This window comes from Ascidia mentula, chromosome 6 (genome assembly GCF_947561715.1).
Source record: "Ascidia mentula chromosome 6, kaAscMent1.1, whole genome shotgun sequence".
NCBI lineage: Eukaryota > Metazoa > Chordata > Ascidiacea > Phlebobranchia > Ascidiidae > Ascidia > Ascidia mentula.
Genome location: NC_138571.1, coordinates 15,394,097 through 15,409,759, shown reverse-complemented (window position 1 = coordinate 15,409,759; position 15,663 = coordinate 15,394,097). Strand labels below are relative to the sequence as shown.

The window sequence follows — 15,663 nt, the reverse complement described above, 5'->3', positions numbered from 1 at the left end:
CAATTGTGGCGTATGTTCTGAAATGAAAATTAATTCCGATGTAGCATGAATTAAACCTGAAAAAATATGGTTGTCCAAGTCGGTCGCTGTCATCAATTACAGCAAATATGTACAGTTATGGAACAGAACTGCACAGAGGTTAAAACTGCGCAGTTGGTTTAACGGCACCAATAAAATAACACAGCTTTAAAGAAAACAATCAAATATTGCGCTACAAGCATTCTGTATCTTATTAAAATAAATTGCAACCTATCCCGCACTACAAATCACTTTCCCTGGGCAGTTGGGGTTAGAGACAGGGTGGCCATACCTTACTTATTTCAAAGATAAGTGTTTATTTTTAAGACACGCTTAAAAAATCGTATTTAACGCAATTATTAATGGGCTCCAAAATCGAGGAAATTTCTATTTTATCTAATTTCGGCACCAGCAAGCAGCGCGGTGCCTTTTTTGGTCCAGGCGATGGTAAACCTGGTTTTAGAGTTAAGGATTCGGTGGGGTTTTCGGTATGGGTTAGGGCTCTTCTCGTTGTACAGTTCGCCTTCCAGTCGTATGACTCATGTCAATATACATATCATTTCAAAGTTCACTGTCAGAAAAAAATCCCTTTAGCTAAGTATATTTGCATTTAGAACCTGGCTTGGTTATATTTAGCAGCGTTGTCGGCAGTAATACAGCCACAAATGAGGCAAAAGGATAAAATTAAATGTCAAATGTGGTATTGCGCGATCATCTTGTTTACGGTTTGTTATGTAACTTTCCAGTCTCATAAATGTACGTCACAAGTCCATCCGATATCCCCGGGGCCTTCGCCTTGACCGACTTTCCCTGCGTTGAATGCCATATTTCTCTTTCATGTTCACCTCATTTCCAACTTCAGCACTTCGTACGGTTCTGAGGCTGTCGCATTCGCTCCTGTGGAAATGTGGAGGCCTTTTAATATTATGTAGTAGGTTTTCAAAACACGTGGCCACTGTAGCTGTCTTTTATTTTATTGATTTCTTGGTCGATTTTACCTAAACTTTGGTAATTTGTACGAAACCTAAACACTGAAATCCTTTTTTTCGCCACATGTTTCGGTAAAGCAGCAAGCATCGATCAAACATACAGCTCTATAGATGAAGTAGATCCAGTGTAGTTTATATTATCCCTTCCACCATATTTCTCGAGTCTGATGTCTACTTAGTAAAAAAAAGGATTACAGCAAAGTTATTGAAGGAAACTCCGTTTCAGAAAGATAAAATTAAAACTATGTTTGTCCGCTTTCTGGCTTTCGCCATTTGAAAACGTTGTGGAAAATATTTAAGCTTTAAAAGCACCAAAATTTAAAAAGTTTTGAATTGTTTTTTTCTAACCTAGCAAAATTCTACTACAAATTAAACAGCTCACAATTACTTTTAAACAAATTTTAGTACATTTTTAGCTTAAATAGTTTGGAAATCGTTGAGATAAATTGCGCTTTTAACTTTTTGGACGTTCACAACAGGTGTTTTGTAATCTCGTCCAGTAAAAACGTGTCCCCAAATAATTTTCTAAACAGAAAATTAGATTTCCGTAGCTCAAGATTACTGCTTTGCTTTTGGGACTCTTTTCCAATCAACGTTGAAAATCTCTAAGGCGCTGATTAACCAACCAACCAACCAACCAACCAACCAACCAACCAACCAGCTGACCACTTTATATGGGTCAAGTTTTTGGGACTGGTTGCTTAATTTTAGCAGAATGTGGCCCGCGACACCCATGTATCGAAGCATGAATTAATTTGTTTGAAACAAGATGTTTCAGATTGAAGTTAGCTGGTCAAATGTTTACATTTAAAAACAAAGCGGCTTTTGTGCGCAGGCGCGGTGCTAGGATCCAATGAGCGCGCGGCGGATCTGCCACTCTTTTCCTACCTAGCGGAGAAAATGTGCGCTTGCTGCTACGACCGAGCCTGGTTTTCAAAGTACGGAGGCTGCAGTGCTATCAGATATCTTATGGACATGGTAAGCTGATTGATTAAGTTGTCATCTGAAAATGTCGCACTGAAGATTTTTCAAGGTTATTATAAGCTGCCAGTTTGCGCATTTAACGCTAAAACATATAAATTAAGGTTTTTATTATCCCATGTTCATGAAAAAACAAGTAAAAATACCATCACGCTGCTATACCACCGTATTGCGCAATCACTTGTCAACTAAAATCATTTTTCATTTGTTTCTTGTGCTAATTTACGTTTTAATTCGTAAATGGCAATTGTGTCGAAAATGCTGCTAGATGATAAACTTCACATTGTTTCTGGTTTTTTCTCCCTCCTTTTAAAGGCCTTTTTATGAATAATTTTGTTTCATTTTCTTCATTTAAACGTTGAAACATACGGAAAATAGGCTGTCGAAGCGCTAGCCTCAAAAATTCTTTTTTTTTAAATATACGTTTTAGTCGTTCATCAGTTCATATATCTGTTTGCAGCTCACCAAAGTTTTTGCGAATTGGCACTATTATTTTTGAACCAAACCTGCTTTGAATATTTGTGCCAAATGATCCATGGTCTAGCGCTTAAGTTCGTCACCTGCACATCTGTTAAGTTCGTCACCTGCCCATCTGTTTACCTCACTTTTGGCGCCAAAACCATTGTAGCGTATAATTTTTTCCGCCAGATGCCGGTGCGGTGGATATTGGAACAACAGTACGTTTTTCTTCGCGCGCTTTTCTTCGTCATGATGGATCTGACCAATGAGGTGTCGAGCGGGGCAGTAGACCTCGCCAAGGGCATTCTGAAGGTGACCACGTGGTTGTTTTTGTACATGATCTATAACATATTCATCGGGCGGGGAGGGTTTTTCCGATTTTTTTGTTTTTTCCAAGAGCTATTGAGATTTTTTCTGCAGAAAATTTCGAAGAAAGAATTCCCAGGGCAGGTTTTAACATAATTTTTGTCTTTAAACCTATTTCAAAGTGAGATATATATATATATATATATATGACACCGTCTTGGCAAAAGTATACGCACAGTACTTGCCTACAAATCATGTGTATCCAATGATAAGATTGTGGAACACACACTTTGTGGTTATAGCAACAAACGATATGACGGTTCATTAGGGTAGACTTAACCACCTTTGAACTAGCATTATTTGATGGTAGAGATCCTCGAGGAACCCTAGGGTTTCATGAATAAATCTGAAGGATTAAGTGAGGTACTATAGGTAGTGTTGGGCAAAAGATGGTGAATTTGTTCGTTAGGTCTTTGGGCAAGAAACTCATGTGACCAAAGCCAATTTTCTTGAAACGTTTACTTGACGGTTCTGGCGTATTGGAGGTTTCCAGTCAGCCTAAATAATTTTCGGAAACACTGCGTTGTGGGTTTTCAGGGCCAGAAACTCCTAAGCGAAATCCGAACTTATAAAAAGGTTCCAAAGCTTCAAAAAACTTTTTTTTACGGTATTTAGTGTTATTTATGTACCTCGGCCTTTCAAATTATTAAATGTGCCCTAAATTGGATGGATTATTCCAGTGGCCGTAGCGCAGTTTTGAGTAAAGCCCGAAGATTGGTAGAAATATTTTAAAACACCTAAAAACCAAGAAACTACTGCCAAGCCAATGACGCAACCTTAAACAAGGGAATATTAAGAAACATTGGAAACTTGAAAGCTATGACACGCCAACTTAACCGAATGATTTTTAATGACCAGGTTTAATAAAATCAAAGCGCTCTCTTGAGCCTTGAATAAATATGAACCTGGTGGCACTTAAGTCATGTGCTTTACATCAAGCCCAGAACACAGTAACTGATTCGCCTTTCAACCCTCTACGCAGGACCTGCTGGTAAAGTGTGCTTCACCTCTGCCTCCAGACCTCGCAAAAGACGAAAATGTCGTCACGCTTCAGAAGACATCGTTCAACCGTGTCATGCACGAGTTGGTTCGCGAAGTGACGTCACCCAATCAGCTCGTTCGTGAACAGGTCTGTGTTGCAAGTTGTGGTCAATCGTATCACATTCCCCTAGGGGAGATTAAATGGGAATTTAGATAAGGTTGTCATTGATCCGTATCCTGACGTACGGACGGCTGGAAAAGGAATTACCTTTAATGATGCCAAGTTTCAAATAAATTAAAACATGATGACCATTTTTGTGGTGAAAAATAATATTGACAGAACGCCGGAACATACGGGGCTAATTTGGGGCGCCAGAGCTAAAACAGCAAAAAATGCTTAAAAATAAAGATATCAAGTTAAAAATAAGAACATTTCTTGCAAGTGAGGACGGTATGGCATCTCTGACTATAGTAATGGCAGCCCTGTAAAGAGTTAAAATTTAAACGGTGTGTGGTTGGCAAAAATCAACAATTAGGTGAAAACAAAAACATTGTTATAACACAGCAAGTAAGTCTAACCACTAAATGCACTTCAAACAGTCCAAATAAATGCCATATTTAGTCGATTCGCTTCAGTTTTTAAACCATTTACAATGTGAATCTGATTTTTAAGGCTATTAAAACTTGCAGGTAAACATTCATTTTATAACCTTATTATGAGCACGTTTGTCATCACAGGCGGTGAGCTCCCTCAATATTCTTGCCGAAACTTCACGTCTCACCGTGGCTGAAATCATGACTCCCCACCGTGACGTATTGGCAGACATGATCCCGCCACGCAAGCACCTCTTGCGCCACCAACCGGTCAATACGCAGATCGGTTTGATGGATGGAAATACTTTTTGCAACTCGCTGAGGCCAAGGCTGTTTACGCTGGATTTGTCGGTTAAGGAGCATAAGGTAACTTCAGACGCGCGGGTGTAATTCGGGGTTTGGTAAACTTTTTTGTTCTAAAACCTCATTTTGAATGGAAAATTTCTTTGCAACCCAATTTTAAGAACTTCTATGAGACACAGTGACTTGAAGTATGCCAAACAATTTAAATATGTCAAAAATTTTGTTGCGACGAAAATAGGTTTTTAAGCAAATTAGAAGGAAAATGGTAATAATACAGTTTTATCAGCCTTAATATTTTTTGCGTAGAAGCTTTTTGGTTGATTTGTCCCCCGAATTACAAAACAGTTCTATAACGAAAAAGTTAGTGTTCCTTTTCTGCACTAGTAACAATTACAAGCATTCCAGACGATGTCAAAGATGGGCTGCTTCTTTTTTTGTGGGGAAACGCAAGTTGTGGTTAACGCCGGGTAAACACTGTCATGGTAAACACAACTTTATTTATTCAAAGGTTTTCTTCACCGAACTGTTCAATATTTGCGAGGCGGACGATACTGCATTGAGAAAGCTGGCCTGCTACAAAAGTGTTTCAAGTCTAATTCCACTGAGAATAAGTGCCATGAAGGCTCTCTCAGTCCTATACTATATCCCACAGGTAAATAATGCCCAATATTGCGTCACAATGTTTTTTACACAGTGCACACTGAAGAAACCTGACAGGTCAAAACAGTGGCCATGTCTGCTGCTTGCCTAAAATAATTTATGATTTAAGGCAGTTTCAAAATAAATTTTTGATGTAAATAATTCCATGTTTAATTTTATTACGATAGTTGTTAGGAGTAAAACCGCACGTTAATTTCGTAACAAGTATTTTTTTCAATCATCATAAAAAAATTAAACGAACTTTACTGAATGAATTAAAATTAAAAAAAAAAATATGAATTAGATTCTAATACCTCGTTTAAATAAAAATAAACAAAAATTACGAACCCCCAAACCGAGTCAAAGGGACAAAGCCCCAGTAATTAAACCAAGTTTATTTTCTAGGTGAAGGAAAAGTTGATCAACGTCCTTTTCAAGCAACTCGGTTCTGAGAGTTCAGAACTTATGACCACGGCTGAGGAATGCATCAGTCAGTTCCTAAAAGGAACAGAAGCTGAAGGAAAGCCGATAGAAACTGACGTCGTCCACAATGCGATGAGGCCGACCCTCCTCAAAATGGGCGACTACAGGTGTGTGGGCAACGACCTTTGAAGGTCGTTTCACGCTATGGTTGGATCAAATGTTGTATGGCATGAACTCTTTACATAATTATTGGAATCTCCAAACAGTCTTACGGGCAGCAAATACTCGGTATCTGATTTATCCAACAAGTTAATTAACAATTACTCTTAACTCATTTGTTGCTGTGTTTTTTCATATATTTGTATATTTAGCCTTCACTTAACCATCGTCAGTATCACGATTCAAAACAACTATGGCAAGTTGACATTCTATCAACATGTCGTGGTTCTTCAGCATTTGGATATTGTAATTCCGTTTAGCTACACAACCAATTCTTTTCTGTATTATAGGGAATTACGAAACATTACTGTGTGAATTTCGTTTCTGTAAATCGAAACCTGCCGTAGCGTAAACTGGTTTTACGACCGGCAATTTTACTTGAGAAAAGGTCACAGTACTGGTCTGTGTGGTTCATGTATTGCCTGGGCGTTGTTCGGTCATGCATTGCATAATCTCTGCAAACGGATTGAAAAAATTACGCTATACCCGATCAGGTTTTCTACTTGAAATATGGATCGAGTACTTTGACCAATCGACCTCCATTTCGTATTGCATTTTTTTGTTGTTAATATTATTGAAAAAGGACGCTATGAAGAAAAAAGGAAGCAAAAAGACAAAAAAAGAATAGAAGAAAAAACAAGAAAAAACAAAAAGATTAAACATAATGGCGAGAAATCGGCACAAAAAGTTAAGTTACATTCCTTATTGCATGTTTTCAGAAACCTGACCCTTAGCGTGGTGCACCACCTAGCGGCTCTCTCGCGCCTGTTCCCCAACACCTTCAACGAAAAATTGTGCGAACAACTTTTTGCCCACCTCAATAAGTGGCTGGAGGCTGCTCTGCACAAGCAGGCGTCATCTCAAGGAGGTTTGCCCACGACGCCAGGCCCCGCAGGGCAGCAACAGCAGCAGGCCCAGCAGGACGGCAAAGTCGACGTGTCAAAGGAACTCAAGCTGTGCGCCGCCATCTTGGAAATATTCCATTTAATCCCTCTGGCGCCTCAAGTGAGTGCAGTGCTTGATCTGCCCCGTGGCGGTAGCGAAAGGAATTTTCAGAATATTTGAGTAAAACGGCGGTTTGCGGTCGAAAAATTATGCAAAATGTGCTTTGCGACTGGCGCTTATATACAACTCGTTGCTACTATTTGGTGCAAGTGTTTTTGGTAGCGTTTGTAGATTTGAAGTCAAATTTCTCTCGGTGGTTATATTATTACCCTTACAATTATTCATTATAATTCGCTTCACTAGTTGCTCTCAGCTACCCTCTATACATAAGAACAAAATTCTCATTAAAATCTCACAAACAAACAAATAACAGAGGGTTGATATTTTAGTCTTTCGCACTTATTTTTCCCAAAAGAATCCAAAAAAACTAAAATCCAAATCCGCAAAAAAAATATAAAAATTCAAACTCCTGCTCCCAGACTCTCATCGAACCACTCATCGCTCTGACGGTGAAGACGGAGACAGGTTTGATGATGGAGGTTGGGAGCCCACTAAGGAAGCCGCTTCTCTGCTTCCTCACTAAACATCCGGATGCTGCTCTCAATATCTTCCTCCACGAAGTCCACGCAGCGGATCGACACTGGAACAGGATGTTGGTAAGAACTGCGAACCAGATGTTAGAACTCTTTGATAATCTCAAGAAATACCGTGATTTTTCGGGAGGAAATCACCTTTACATAGGCGCCTGACTCATAACCTATAAGATTTTATTGGTGTTTTTGCGAGACAAACTTAATTGCAGTGTGTAGTTGATGAAAATACAACTTTCTCCAGTCCAGTAGAACTGTGATTGATTACTTTTCCGATGGAAATTTGAGATAAAAAATCGTCCAGCTTTATGCCCGAAAAAGACTTCAAAATGCTTCCATGTGTGAAAAACCCGAAAAAGTTTTGACCTAAATCCTATTTCAGTGTTAATCCAGTGTAAAAAATCTGTCAATTGTGCGCATATTTCTTCTATAATCAACACAACCCCCTCCACGCACAGATCGCGTTCTTGAAGAGAGAAGATAAGAACGGGGAAATCCTTCGAGATCGGATGGAGAAGAAGACGGCGAGGATTATGACTCTCTGCTTCAGCCAGAGATCAGATTTAGTGACGACAAACTCCCAGTTCGCAGAGTTCCAGTACTTGGGAATACTGGTAAGAAAAACCAGAATGTTTTTAACCACGCCGGGATTCGAACCCTGGATATCCTGTTCACGAATCAGATTTTCACCTTGGTATATGGGTCAGGGGCTGGACTGATGTTGCCAATCAGAAAAAGGTAGCGTTACAGTAGCAAGGAGCTAGCAATCCCTGGAGGGTCATGAGTTCAAACCTCAGCGGAAGCCTTTTTTTTAGTCGTTTCAGTTACAGATGCAATACCATCATCATACCTGGTGCAAATGTATAGATTGTGTCGTGCTATTGGTTTGTGTGTTTATTGATTTTTGGTTATAAAAACGTTAAAAGGGGGTGCTTATTATGGACGGAATAACGCAATGTGGCTTGGCCGCAAGCTGTGTGAAACGCTGGCCCCGTCACATATGTTTTTGTGAATTTACTTGTCACAAAACTACCTTTGCGAAACTTCTGCAAAACCTGGGTGTTAGTCTGCAAAGCAACTTACTGTTTCCTGTTTGTTTTCAGATAACTTGGATTCTGGCAAAGCACAAAGCTGAGTTCCTCACCCACAACATGGCACTGGTCAATAAACTGCATGAAATTTGGACAACCCCTTCCTTCCACCTCAAACACGAAAAAGGTTCATAAATCTTTGCTGATTAAGTTGTTTTGCTGCGGAGCTTATTTCTATTCATTTTTTTGGCCTTTTTTAATGGGAAATGGATTTTTTTTCTTCTGTATCTTTTGGATAAACCGTTTACACTGGTTATGTTAGTTATACATTTCTATTGAAAGTCATTGTAATCTGTATTGCAACCCATGTGTCAATTACCTTAAACCTATTTAACTAGCATCTACATTTTTAGAATTAAACTTTGTGCTTTGCAGAGACGAACCTGACAACGCGTTTTGACGAGTCCCGGCTCCTATGCAAATGCCTTCTCAAGTACGCTTCAATTAAACCTGGAGAGGTCGCGCTTCAATTCCAACTCCTGCGGGCTTTTGCAGCCCGAAACCTCGCTGATTTTCAATTTCTCCGCTCATGGTTCGACGAACATGTCCCGGCAAAGTACACGATCCAACAGAAAAGAAACGTGAGTTGTTGCCTCCATTTTTCGCTAAATTTCGAATCGAATCCTATCTAAAATTCTATATAAAAATAAATATGCTTGATTTTTTTTTATATTTTTATCCATGTTTGTGGACTATCATGAGGTTTTTGGGCTGCCAAGCCTTAGTTGTGATCGCCAAGCAAGGACCTGCGCAGTGGGTCGATCCTGCCTATCATGCCATTGCATGTAATATTATTATAGTTCAGTGGCATTTGGAAGAACAACCAAAAATCAAATATGTAACAATGCAGTAGTCAAACCCTCGTAACCTATCTCAAATTTCCCCTTTCCGTTTCCAGATCTTTTTCAAGTTCGTGGAGCTCTACCACGATCAGAACTTCCCGTCCGACCTCAAAGCTCTCTCGATCCAATACATCCTCATCCCCATCTTCAAGAGGGCTTTCGATCACGGCGAAGGGGAACAACTTATCGGTGGTTCCCCCAATCCGGACGTCGACAACCCGAACGATTGCATCAGCGTCTTCATCAATAGGTGGGCGGTTTTACGCTTGTTCGAATTGTGTGACGATTTGTGGACGTACTTGCTGTATTGCTGTGCAGTCAGATGGCCAATACCACATCAGCACAAATTTTCTTGCAGTTTTTTTAATGGAATCAGTACAAGTTTGTACTTATGTGCAAATCAATGCAAAAAAGCGTCGTGCTAAATAAAAATATTAAAATAAAAAAATCATTTGCATTTTGCGCAAAAACATTAGACGCAGTTGAAAAATAAACACAAAAAATAAACCGGCATCCGATAAAACCACAAAGGTTACCGGGTACCCAACATGTGGCGGGATTAAACCTCACTGATCGTCCAACTAGTTTGTTTAACGTTAAATAAACCGAAAAAGTATAAAATAAAAACCGCACCAACGCTGGGATTCGAACCCGCTCCCTAATGAACTCCATTCTCACCACAGGGTAGTCGATTCCGAAAAACCGTACGCGGCTCCGGATGCGGTTCAGATCCAACTCCTCCGCTTCCTCTCACTTCTGGTGGAGCGTGCATCCCCCCACATCCACGATCCGACCAATAAACGCCATGGCAACAAGTTAAGACGCATCATGACTTTCGCATGGCCGTGTCTCCTGCCTCGGAATTGCGTGGATCCCGCATCCAAATATCACGGTCACCTCTTGCTCTCTCACATCATCGCTCGCTTCGCCATCCGGAAGAGGATCGTCCTCCAGACTTTCTACTCCCTACTCAAGGTAAGGAGGAGGAGGAGGAGGAGGAGGATAGAATTGATCCTCATCCCAATGTTTGTCTTTTTTTAATTTGCTTATTTTGATCTTCTAGTCCTATTTTATTCAAATTGTTTCAAAAGTATTTTTCTTGCGGTAATTCTCCCGTACTACGTAATGATGACGCCACGATGGTATTTTCGTTGGTGGTTTTGTATATTTTGCACAAATAATGATCGTCCAGGGTGTAGCATGGCATCAATATGTGGTAATAGGATTGTAATTTTTCAAGGCTTGCATTGCAAGTGATTGCATTAAGTTATGGTTATTTGATGTCACTTATTGAGAGTACGCTTTGAATTGCCCATGACGTCATTGTAGCCTCAACGTTGGTTTATTTCATTACAAATTCAACGCTTTCTGAACATTACTGCAGGCGCACGCAGTAGAGGCTCGCGTTGTGGTTCGCCAGGCCTTGGACGTCCTGACTCCGGCCATGCCAGCTCGTATGGAGGATGGCAACCACATGTTAACACACTGGACTCGTAAAATTATAGTGGAGGAAGGTCACACCCTTGCTCAACTGATGCACGTTCTACAGCTCATCGTACGACACTGCAAGGTTGGTAATTTGATCGAGTGTTGCTGGACTTTATTTGGTTTGCGGCAATCGGTTGTTAATTTGTCTTTGAATAACGTTTTGGAATATTGTCTTGATTTTAACAATGTTTAAAAGATCAACATATAAAGGCTATAAAGATTGGCGTTTTGCGACTCATTATTTTGAGTTGTAATAACATTTTTTGTTTATTAGCGTTATTTATTAAACACCAATAACAGTTAATTAACCATGCAACCTTTTTTAAGGTTTATTACCCAGTAAACGGAGGTTTAATCCAACAAATGGTCGCATCGATGCAGAGACTCGGATTCGCTCCCAACACCAACATGGAACAGCGCAGGTTGCTTTTCACGCCGATTCAGGCCCAATTTACCCTCGCGCATATTTTAATAACAAGCAATTTTCTCAGGTTGGCGGTCGAAGTTGCGGAGGTTTTGATTAAATGGGAAAAACGGCGCATTCAGGAGGAAGAAGGGGATTCCCCAGGGAACGATGGTAGGTCCATCACCTGAGTTATCCGACTTAGAACTAACTGCGATGGGTTGTCTTCTCGGTACTAATGTTGGATATATGTCCCTGAGTGGAAATTCTGACATTCGTTGACGGAATGAGGGTTAAAATCAATGAAAAAAGAAACAAAACAATACAAAAGAGGAAAAATAACTTTTTTGAAGTGTAGATTTTGTTTTGAGGGGATGTTTCGTTTTGATTAAAGTACAAAAATTTGTTGCAAAAGTTCAGTTGTGAAATGGTCCTAGAATTGTGTGGCCGTAAGTAAGCGGAGTATATTGATCCGACTCTTTGATGTTAACCTAAGAGATTCAACACTCGTAATTCCAAAAAGTATTTCATTATCACTCAATAACCGCAGAAAACATTTACTTTTACAAAAATCCCAATAAGGTGTTCCGCAATACTTTAGACCCCTGTCTTTCCAGTTAAGCGATTGATTCAACCTGTCGGTGCGATGAGCATCAAAATTGAGCAGCCACAGACATCGATATCTGCCCAAGCCCCGGGTACAGTGGTTCGAATTGACAAGAAGCACTCTGACAGCGTCATCAACTTCCTGTTACGCATGACTTGTCAGGTGACCCACAGATTTACACTTTTTTGGGCTACGGGCAAAAACTACAGCCATTCGATCAAATAATTGTCGAAAGCATAATTGGATACAATATATAGTTGCTTGTTTATGTTTCTATTTGAGTAGAGTACTGACGATGCCTATAGGTCGAAAAATTAATTCCTATATAATACCAACCTGATCATATAAAAGCAAATAAACCTCAATGTTCAGTAAATTGCACACTGTTAACTAGTTAACCGGCAAGACCATGCTCGTACTGAGAGACCTGATTGACTGAAACAGTGTCAGCAACTGCCTACAGCAAACTAATCCTTAAATCCGTACAAACACGTGCTTTCGTGTGAAAGGTTTCTGTTAACCAGGTGAATGAGAGTGGTGGATCGGCTGGGGAGCAGCTTTCGCGTCGTTGCGTGGCTCTCCTACACAGCGGCCTGCGACCGGAAATGTGGCCAAACTCTGAGCTTCATCTTCTCTGGTTGGACAAACTACTGCAAACTGTCGACCCTCCGCAACAGGGAGGGGTGAGACTGACTCGTTCGGACATTTTTTTTCTTGTTGCTTAAAATTTAATGACGTTTCTTGTGGTTATATTTCCAAACAAGTATTATTTTTTTAAATTAAGTAAAGCAGAGTTTCTCAACGGGGGGATTCCCCTAAAGGTTCTCAGAAACCTATCGACGGGGTCCACAGGACTTTCCCAAACTCTCAGTGATTATAGGCTCACTTTGTATGTGGTCACCACCAAAAAAATGTCCAAAAAAAATTCCATTGGTGATGGGACACAGAGTTAAGGGGTTCCATGGGCCCAAACGAAACGTGAAAAAATAGTTAAGAATATAAAAAAAAGTTTAAAAATCGGCCCAAGTCAGGATACTTTGCGACAACGCTTAGTTACACCTCCACGGAAAGCTTACGACACCTTCATTTGAACAAAACTTGTGCAGGGTAACGTGGGCAACATCTGCACAGCTCTGGAACTCCTCAACCTGATATTATCACTCATTCCCAAGGAAACGGTCATCCCTACGCTGAAACCTCTACAGAGGGGAATTGCTGCCTGCATGGTTTCCACCAACGTTAAGGTTTGTTTTTGTGTCAGTTTCTTGGGCTGTAATATGGTTGTAATTTATACTGTGATGTAGTATGTTCAATACATAGCGCCAAGGGGTTGGTTTGTGACGACATTTTTTGCTTACTCATGCTCTCATTTCAAAATATTAACTTCTATTGAACTATCTTGCAACTTTTAGGAAAACCCTTTAAACAATCATGTATATTTCAGTATGTTTTTTCGCAAATAAGTTTAAAATTGGTGATTTTTCTGTTCCTGTAATCAGAATCGAACTATCTTTACCACTGATAATCTCGCCAACTCTGACGTATAACATCCCAACAGGTTACAAGGTCGGTGCACGGTTTATTGACGCGACTTTTCGGATTTTTCCCCCCCACCGCTTCAGCTACATCTAGCGACGAAGGCAGTGTTGCGTCATCGCGTGACGTCGGACGCGTGCCTACCGAAGCGGAACGGGAGCTGGAAGTGTTGTATTCGGCAGTGGGAAAAACCATCCTGGAAGGCTTGGGAAGTTATGAAAAGTCAACCGCGAGCCCTCCAGCTAGTAAGTAATATGTCGATTGTGCTACAAATTTTGTGCAGAGGTAACTTTATTAGTCTGCGTCCGTAAAAATGTCAGACTTTGTGTTCAAATCTTCTTTCCCAACTCACAGCTGGACTTTTTTCAACCCTGATGATCCTTAAATCGTGTTGTGCCCACACGCCCGCCTACGTCGACCACATGATGGCGCTGTTCGTCAAGGCTTTCCAGAAGTTGGTGAAAGAGCATTTGCAACCTCACCAGCAGGCCGGACAGCCGACCGAAGCAAACCCAAGTACGTTTTTCTTTGCTTTATTGTTAATTTTCTTTGCTTGCCTATACAGAAAACGCGGGTATGCGTTGAGAATTTGAGGTAAAGTGAAAAATCCTGTAGTCAAATTGATCATCAAGTAATGGCAAAAATAAAGGGCATCTGAGTTTCCATTAAAATTCATGACCAAACACCCAGAATATTTAATATTCAAATAAGTTTTCCTTTGTTACCTAGATTTAAAAAAATGGTTAGACGGAATCTTGTCAAAGCGCTTGTACGGGTGCAAAAATTCAATATACTTGTGTGCGTTTTCCAATTTCAATACAAAACAACGTTTCACTTTTCTTGCAGTCTTGAGTGAGTTGATAGTGGTGTGTCTCGACTTGGTGAAGCACCGCATCACGAGCATGGGTCAGGAACCACGCAAGACTCTCATAAACGTCATCCTGGTGCAAATCATCGAGAAGTCACCAGACGCCAAGCTCATGAAGGCTGTCATTCGCATCATGGACGAGTGGCTGAAGGTGATTGGCTGGTTTAAATTTTGGCGCTAAAAAGAGAACGTTTTAGCTGCCGCTGCGTCTGAGGTATCATAATGCAACATAATTGGAAAATCCACTAATGTTAGTGTTAAAATAGTAATCCAACCCTCTTAAACCATGGACTCACAACGCAGGGTTTGGTTAACGGCCAAAGTGGGGGGATTTTGACCTACAATGGATTTTCCCATTTTGGTCCTTAATCGTACGCTGATTTAGATCCAACAATTCAACGCTTTTTATGACATCACCATCAAAAAAGGTGATGTCATGAAACACACTTAGTTTTGCACCCCTGCCCTAAACCTGAGGTGACAATCAAGTCACAAACCCAATCATTTAGCTCAACGCAATTGGTTAAATCTAGCTTCTGGTTGAAAATTTTTTATTTCATAGATGAAGCCGTCAGTTCCAGGCGAGACATTACAATCTCCCTCCCTACGTGAAAAGTCCCATCTTCTCATTAAGCTGATGAACATCGAGAAGAGGTTTCCCGACCAGACCGAACTTCACACTGGATTTTTGGAGCTCGTCAACTACGTCTATAGGTGAGGAGTTTGCTGGAACAGATTAACACAGAAAGGTTTCATCTAGTTTCGCTCTAACCGACCGTAAACCCTCTTTTGCCAGAAAACGAGCTTGCACACAAAAATATTATTACATTTTTTTATACTTTTAACGCGAAGGCCTGCTGTATATAATACATAAGCACCGAATGTGACTGTTAGAATGTCACAATTTTTGCACCGATGCAAAATAAGATCGTTAAAGCACAAATTTCTTTCTTGCGAATACTAAAAAAATCCTCCAGTCTAAAAAACAACATTCGCAAGAAGTACATTTCCCAGGGTTCCCCCTAGGGAAAACCCTCTCTTAAATCGACCATGTAATCCAACGCAGAGACGATACCCTAAGTGGGAGCGAATTGACGAGCAAGTTGGAGCCAGCCTTCCTAGCCGGTCTCAGGTGCACGCAGCCATCCACGAGAAAGGCATTTTTCGAGGTGTTTGACAACAGTGTGCGGAAAAACCTCTTCGATCGCCTTCTTTACATGACTTGCTCGCAAAACTGGGAGGCCATGGGATCGCACTATTGGATCAAGCAATGCATTGAGGTACATACTTGCGTTTAGCAAGCAAATTTAGTTTTATTCTG

General features: G+C 40.5%; 1 protein-coding gene across 1 annotated transcript in view; it reads left to right on the top strand.

The window, feature by feature from the left end:
• The window catches only part of LOC145906519 (transformation/transcription domain-associated protein-like), a 45,996-nt gene that overhangs the window by 16,130 nt on the left and 14,203 nt on the right, over positions 1 to 15,663 (top strand). The window contains exons 26-49 of the mRNA XM_082993950.1: positions 1,843 to 1,985; positions 2,637 to 2,759; positions 3,796 to 3,942; positions 4,533 to 4,754; positions 5,200 to 5,343; positions 5,736 to 5,920; positions 6,692 to 6,977; positions 7,397 to 7,573; positions 7,966 to 8,121; positions 8,611 to 8,725; positions 8,974 to 9,179; positions 9,497 to 9,690; positions 10,124 to 10,415; positions 10,825 to 11,010; positions 11,256 to 11,350; positions 11,420 to 11,505; positions 11,949 to 12,100; positions 12,463 to 12,621; positions 13,045 to 13,182; positions 13,497 to 13,719; positions 13,829 to 13,990; positions 14,321 to 14,493; positions 14,905 to 15,056; positions 15,409 to 15,622. Coding sequence (XP_082850076.1) covers positions 1,843 to 1,985; positions 2,637 to 2,759; positions 3,796 to 3,942; positions 4,533 to 4,754; positions 5,200 to 5,343; positions 5,736 to 5,920; positions 6,692 to 6,977; positions 7,397 to 7,573; positions 7,966 to 8,121; positions 8,611 to 8,725; positions 8,974 to 9,179; positions 9,497 to 9,690; positions 10,124 to 10,415; positions 10,825 to 11,010; positions 11,256 to 11,350; positions 11,420 to 11,505; positions 11,949 to 12,100; positions 12,463 to 12,621; positions 13,045 to 13,182; positions 13,497 to 13,719; positions 13,829 to 13,990; positions 14,321 to 14,493; positions 14,905 to 15,056; positions 15,409 to 15,622 — 4,130 coding nt within the window. The remainder of the gene's footprint in view (positions 1 to 1,842; positions 1,986 to 2,636; positions 2,760 to 3,795; positions 3,943 to 4,532; positions 4,755 to 5,199; positions 5,344 to 5,735; positions 5,921 to 6,691; positions 6,978 to 7,396; positions 7,574 to 7,965; positions 8,122 to 8,610; positions 8,726 to 8,973; positions 9,180 to 9,496; positions 9,691 to 10,123; positions 10,416 to 10,824; positions 11,011 to 11,255; positions 11,351 to 11,419; positions 11,506 to 11,948; positions 12,101 to 12,462; positions 12,622 to 13,044; positions 13,183 to 13,496; positions 13,720 to 13,828; positions 13,991 to 14,320; positions 14,494 to 14,904; positions 15,057 to 15,408; positions 15,623 to 15,663) is intronic.